This window comes from Hyperolius riggenbachi, chromosome 1, assembly GCF_040937935.1.
Source record: "Hyperolius riggenbachi isolate aHypRig1 chromosome 1, aHypRig1.pri, whole genome shotgun sequence".
Lineage (NCBI taxonomy): Eukaryota > Metazoa > Chordata > Amphibia > Anura > Hyperoliidae > Hyperolius > Hyperolius riggenbachi.
In genome coordinates this window covers 253,711,104-253,718,074 of record NC_090646.1, presented here as the reverse complement: position 1 = coordinate 253,718,074, position 6,971 = coordinate 253,711,104, and the positions used below count along the sequence as shown (strand labels likewise).

The window sequence follows — 6,971 nt, the reverse complement described above, 5'->3', positions numbered from 1 at the left end:
GAATACACAAGACATGGGCCTCAACCCCAAAACTTTCTCAACTCTATTCTACTACTTACAGTTAAAATGTTACTACGTATGTCTCTTGTAGCTTTGCTAAAACTTTCCCAAAATTGATCATAATTTAGAAAATGACTTTTTTATGTTGGATTAAGTTTGCCTGTACCTATTTTTTTAGGTGATGTGTGTCCAAGCTTTAACCACCCTGGCGTTCTATTAAGATCGCCAGGGCGGCTGCGGGAGGGTTTTTTTTAAATAAAAAAAAAACTATTTCATGCAGCCAACTGAAAGTTGGCTGCATGAAAGCCCACTAGAGGGCGCTCCGGAGGCGTTCTTCTGATCGCCTCCGGCGGCCAGAAGTAACACGGAAGGCCGCAATGAGCGGCCTTCCGTGTTTTGCTTACTTCGTCGCCATGGCGACGAGCGGAGTGACGTCATGGACGTCAGCCGACGTCCTGACGTCAGCCACCTCCGATCCAGCCCTTAGCGCTGGCCGGAATTATTTGTTCCGGCTGCGCAGGGCTCAGGCGGCTGGGGGGACCATCTTTTGCCGCTGCTAGCGGCGGATCGCCGCAGAGCGGCGGCGATCAGGCAGCACACGCGGCTGGCAAAGTGCCGGCTGCGTGTGCTGCTTTTTATTTCAACAAAATCGGCCCAGCAGGGCCTGAGCGGCAGCCATCGGCGGTGATGGACGAGCTGAGCTCGTCCATACCGCTAAGATGGTTAATACACACCAAAATGTATTCTACAACTCGTCTCGGATAAAAATGATACCACATGTGCCTCATTTAGTAACAAACTGATAGTGCACTCTCGACAAATACACTGGACGTTTATAAACGTCCCGTTGTCATTAAGTGGTTAATCAAGATGGGTCTTCAGGTTTCCTGTTAATTATGCAACTTTATATGGGAGCTTAATTAAAAGGGAAATCTAAAACAATACATTTTTAGATCATAGTGGCCATAAGCACCAATGACTGAAATGGGCAAGGTTAGCAAATCTGAGCTACAGCAGCCTACAAGTAGGTGGTAAAAATATTCTAGCAGATTGCTTAGTATTTGATCATGTTGATATAGTACCAGAGACCAGAATTCTAGTAACAACACACAGTTTTAGTAAAAGAATGCTCTTCTCTGAGGGCTCGTTTCCACTGGCCACCGCACGCGGTTGCGAGACGCGCGGTGGCACTTCCTTGTCAGCGGGAACGCTGACGAATCCCAGAAGCCGTCCCATGCACAGCTATGGGATTCACAGCCTCCCGCATGGAAACTGACGGCAATGTCGGCCGAATTGCTAAGGTAAGCGATTCGGCCGGTGGCGCCATACTTTCCTATGGCAGAGTTTCCCCGCGCGATTCGCCTGCGGGGAAACTCTGCGGATTCGGCCCAGTTTCCGCTGTAATGGAAACGGGCCCTCAGAAATTGTCACTAGTAAAAGTAGATGCAGTACTGATAAAGTACTAAAGCTAGTAGTAAATAATTATGACTGGAAATCATGTTTGGTACTTCTATAATTAATTTTATAACAAGCCATATAAAGAGGACCTAAACGCTTCCAAATGAGAGAAGGAAAACACAGAGGAGCCCACCCTATTTGTATTTAGAGATAACAGCCTGTCTAATTCTCCCTTATCTGCTAGTAATGAGCCACTGTAATTTGAGCTGTCACCTCTGTCTGATCTGTGCCAAGGTTTCAGACAGGGTATATGTAAACACAGGGGATTAACCATTTCTGTGCTTCAATGAAACCAGGAAGTAACTACTGTACACTGCACAATCTCTGTAGGAGTTCTGTTGGCTGTAACAAAGAAATGGTTTACTGTAAAGGCCATTATGCTGTTGCTTATTTTTCAGAGCAGAGAGGAAGTCCTGGGTTTAGGTTTGCTTTAAGAGTTTATATCAAAGTAAATGGCTTAATAAAACCAGGACAAACTTTCCTTGAATAATGTTTGCATTTTTAGGATCTGGAAGGATAATACACAAATGTAAATGATATGAAAAAAAAGAGCTAAAAAAACTCATGCCAAAACCTTAGTACCAAACACAAGGTTCAGTAAAAAGTGCACATGACTAGAAAAGTGTTGGCTTGTTCTAGCTTCATACTGTCTCAAGTAACTGTATTAACTCAGGTAGGACATATAGATATGAAATACAGACATGACATACCCTTACTACTGTATGTTCTTCTTACTGCAGGAAGATCTTTTAGAAGCCTATTGCTTCTCAAATATACAATCTGTCTTTGGTTGTGAGACACAGAGCCAAGTGGCAGCGCTTTCAATAATACTGAACTGTCTCCACTGGAACATTGATACAGGATCACATGCTGCTATGTAGACAGTGTGAAAGAGAAAAAAAAATAAGCAATCCAGTAATTCTAACCTAATTAAGGATCTGTATTCAATGGCAATGAAATAAAATGAAATCTGGTTGATTGTTATGCCCGTGAAGAAAACAAATGCAACAGGATCCCAGGAGAGAGCTCATCTCATGTCAGATCCCACATCCTTGCTGCCAAAGGCATATTGCCAGTTATAATATGTAGCTATACACACTCTATATAGGATTTGAAAGGAAATGATTAGATTCAAGTGACTATTTCAGTACATGCAGGGCCTGTTCTAGACTTTCTGCTGTCTCAAGCAAACCCACCTCGCACACACACACACCTATCAAATGTCACTGCTACTCATTGAGTGCAGTGATTGGCCCAATGACGGTGCTGTGGTCCAGCCCACGAGACCATCAGCACCAGTTAACAAAAGAGCAGCGGGCGGCTGTGATTGGCCGGTTTGGTACCAGCACCCCTGCCTGATTGGTTACATGCCAAAGCTTCTCCTCTGACTGGCCATAGTGATCTCTCTCCAGTGATGGGTTTTTACCATAGCATGCCTCAATAAGAGGAATATATTGACACCTCACCTGCTTATGATGTCACAGGGAAGGGCGGCAGGTGCCACCGGTCGAATGAGGACAGGGATTCAGGGATGCGTGGATGAGGAGGGCAGTGTGTGTGCCAGGAAGGCAAGCGGGAGAGCAGAGAGAAGGCAGACACCAGGTGGCCCACACTGTTTGTCCTAATGCTGCCCCCTAGATTTTGCCGCCTGAATCACATTCCGGTGGCATCATGGTAGTCCCATCCCTGAGTACATGCAGAACTAAGACATTTGCCTTGCACCTAATGAGCCACCCCTGGCATATACATGTATACAGTACAGATTTGCCTGGGAGAAAGCAATAGGACACAGACACAGTACTGGGCTATTCCATTCTTAGTATCCTCCGGACTATAACATTTAGATGCTACTTGGTAAACGGATAATTCAGAAATGTGTAATACAGGACATCCCATACAGGGCAGTAACAATGTCACTGCAACTTTCCTTTATGAAAGAAAATTTTGAACTTCTGAGGAGGACTACTAATCCTGTTACTGCCCTGCAGAATCCTCCATAGTCAGTCAGGAGGACTGCCCGGGGGCTGAGTGTATGCAGTCCAGTAAAGGAATGTAAGGGGTTTCCAACTCATGGCTGTGAAGTCACAACAGTCCTTATAAGCAACGGAAAGACTCTATGTTCTTATTTTCTGTGGAGTAAAGAAATTGCATAAGAAGCACTAACAATGCTGACATCCTTCTCCCAGCAGTTAGATGTATAAATTCGAAGCCTACAGTGTTTCCTCTCGATTAAACACTCCATAATTTCGTGCCGACTTTTGACATCTGAAAAAGAGAAAAACAGAAGTGAATGATTACGTGTTTAAGGTAAGTCGTGAACTGAAATTATCATTGTTTCAGAATCAGAAGTACTTCCTACATCTACACATTGCAATATATTGATAACCACACCCTCTCAATGATGCATAGCCTAGGCTATAATGTCCCACAGCCTCCCGCCCTGGAAAATCATGTGATGTGTTTGCACCCATCCCAAAAAACATTCAACAGCGATGCACTTTGCCAAAAGCAAAGATGCTGCCATAAATAATACCCAGTTCGGCCTATCTGGACGAGTTTCCTCGTCCAGATAGGCACTGCTGTTTTCCCTGCGTGCACCCGCCGCCCGCCGCTAGCCCCCCGATCAGTGAATGGGAATATAATTCCCATTCACCGATCTAACTTCCCCGCAGAAATACCGACGCTTTCTCTGCAGAGAGCGCGGTATTTCTGCCCCCAGGAAACTTTTTCCCAGCATTTTAGTTCCTGGATGCGAGATCGTTCGCATCCAGGACTTTTTTCACTGTGGCCATCTTGTGGCCAAATAGTAAACTGCACCCACATACATTTTTGATTAAAAAAAAATATAATTTTACATTTAAAATTAGCAGTTTCCCTCCCACACCAAAAATTACCCACATATACTTTTTTTATTAAAAAAAAAAAAAAATACAATAAAAAAAAAACGAAAACAACATAAATAGTTACCCAAGGGTCTGAACTTTTTAATTATGCATGTCAAGAGAATATGTTATTATATTATTTCAAATTATAAGCTTATAAATAGGGATGGACGCAAATTGAAAAAATGCACCTTTATTTCTAAATGAAATATCGGCACCATAAATTGTGATAGGGACATCGTTTAAACGGTGTAAGAGCCGGGACATATGGGCAAATAAAATACATGCGTTTTAATTACGGAGCGTATATTAATTTCAAACTATAATGGCCAAAAACTGAGAAATAATGAATTTTTTCCGTTTTTTCTCTTATTCTTCCTGTTAAAATGCATTTACAGTAAAGTGGCTCTTAGCAAAATGTACCCCCCAAAGAAGGCCTAGTTGGTGGCGGAAAAAACAAGATATAGATCAATTCATTGTGATAAGTAGCAATAAAGTTATAGGCGAATGAATGGGAGGTGTAACGATCGGTGAAGCACAGAGAGGATCTGATTACCGGTGATCTGCAGTATCACTGGGAATACAGATGTATACCAGATTATAAATGATCTGCAGTATCACCGATAATTCGATATACCAGCTAACCTCTGTTCACCTGAGTAGAGTGTAGTGTTTGGTGTAACAGTAACACTTTGAGGACTAAGCCTCAGCGCAGTAAGGTATACTGCACGGATTCCTTCCGAAGACCTGGACTCTCCAAGACGGGAGGAGTCAGGCTGCGAGTAGGAAGGATTGTCTAAAAGTAACACTCTGGAGGAAAGTGTCACTGACAGAACGGGGAACCGCCTCCAACAGTGAGGTCGGTTCTCGAGGTCGGACAAGCCAGGTCGTACACACACGGACAGATAAAGTACAATATCAAGAGGCAAAGGCGGAGTCAGGTACAGGCAGGTTTCGGCAACAGGGTATCAGAAATATCGAGGTACAAGATCAGTAGGCAGAAACAGAGTCTAAGGACGAGCCGGGGTTCGGCAACAGAGTATCAGAAATATCGAGGTACAAGATCAGAGTTCAGGAGGATAGTCAGGCAGGCAAAAGGTCAAAACAGATAATCACAATGAAACTAGTACTTTAAGCTATCAACAGAAACTAGCTAAGTGTAGGATTACAGCTCCAGCTGGTCCCGGCACACTTGCGGATCTGACTACGGATCTGGGTGCTCCCACGTATGTGATCACAACGCCAGACAACCAGCAACTGAATAAGCAGCAGAATATATAGTTGCTGGACTCTGCTGCCCCGCCCGAACCATTCAGCCAATCATGAGTCCTGCAGGAATCAGCTGACCTTCCTGATCAGCTGACACTTCCTCTGCAGGTATAAAGGTCCTGAATTCAGGCCCGCGCGAGCATAGCTCTCCATCTGCCTAGGTGCACTAACAGACCCAGCCACACCAAGCACATGCTGCTGCATGCAAACAGCCGCTTTGCTGTCGGGACATGCGGCGGCTTTTCCGCGTTCCACCACACCATTCAGACGCGTGCAAACCGCCGCGTAGGACGCGGAGTCAGCCGCCTAGCTCTTGGCACACGCGGCGGCTTTTCCGCGTTTCCTCACAGGAGGTGAACGTTGCTCGGATGCATGAGATTTTCGGCACTGCGGCGCTGAACCGGATACATTGAAGAATGTAAATTAGGGTGAGGAAAGATTTTACAAAGGGCCAACATTGACTAAATTATTTATAAATAATTTATAAATGAATATTGTAAAATGTAATCAATTATATTCAGTAATGTTCCTCATCAGTTGTGTTTTAACCACTTCAGCCAGTGGATTGTTTTCACCTTACACCTTACAGCAATCTAATTTTCTTAAGGTGCGCCTATGGCTTTTTGCAGTTCATTCAGATGGGGCTGGTTGGTGTTAGGAGTAGGTGGTGGGTGGATAGAGTTTAGAGTAGTTGGGGGTGGTTAGATAACTGATATTCTACTATTGTGAATAACAGACAAGACAAATAACATTTATAATGTGCTTTTCTTCTGGCAGACTCAAAGTGCTTAAACTACAGCCACTAGGGCACGCTCAATAGGCAGTATGAGAGTTAGGGAGTCTTGCCCAAGGACTCCTTACTGCACAGGAAGAGCCAAGATTTGAACCCAGGTCACCTGTCAGATGCAGAGCCCTTAACCATTACACTATAACCACTAGTGAATATTGGTAAAATTACTGATATTCTATTTAAATTATGTTGTGCCTATTACCTTTACTTTTGCACCTACAGTATTTTTCCTCGTTCCACTATTATAGCTACACCCCTATCTATGCCTAACACTCACTCTCCCATATCGGGACTACAGAAACTGCAGTTATAAATAATGGGTGCCTGCTATTTTTATATTTATAGCCGCTATAATGATAGCCAATTCTCTATAGTGGGCATTCCCATCGGCCCCAATTTCATTTACTGTTATAACCAATATTAGCAGTGCTTTACATGGCGCCTGTGTTGGCACCTAAATTTCTAGCAGAGGGAAAGTAAACAGTTCAATTACAGTTGAGATAATAAAAGTCAGATAACAGCCCTCTCCACGACTAACTTAGTCGGAGAGCTTAATAGCTTTTTTGCATAGA

At 43.8% G+C, this 6,971-nt stretch overlaps 1 protein-coding gene across 1 annotated transcript in view; it reads right to left on the bottom strand.

The window, feature by feature from the left end:
• Positions 1–2,068: 2,068 nt before the first annotated feature.
• Positions 2,069–6,971, bottom strand: part of EPGN (epithelial mitogen) — a 40,348-nt gene continuing 35,445 nt past the window's right edge. The window contains exon 5 of the mRNA XM_068271090.1: positions 2,069–3,723. Within this exon, the coding sequence (XP_068127191.1) occupies positions 3,669–3,723 (55 nt within the window). The 3' untranslated portion in view covers positions 2,069–3,668. The remainder of the gene's footprint in view (positions 3,724–6,971) is intronic.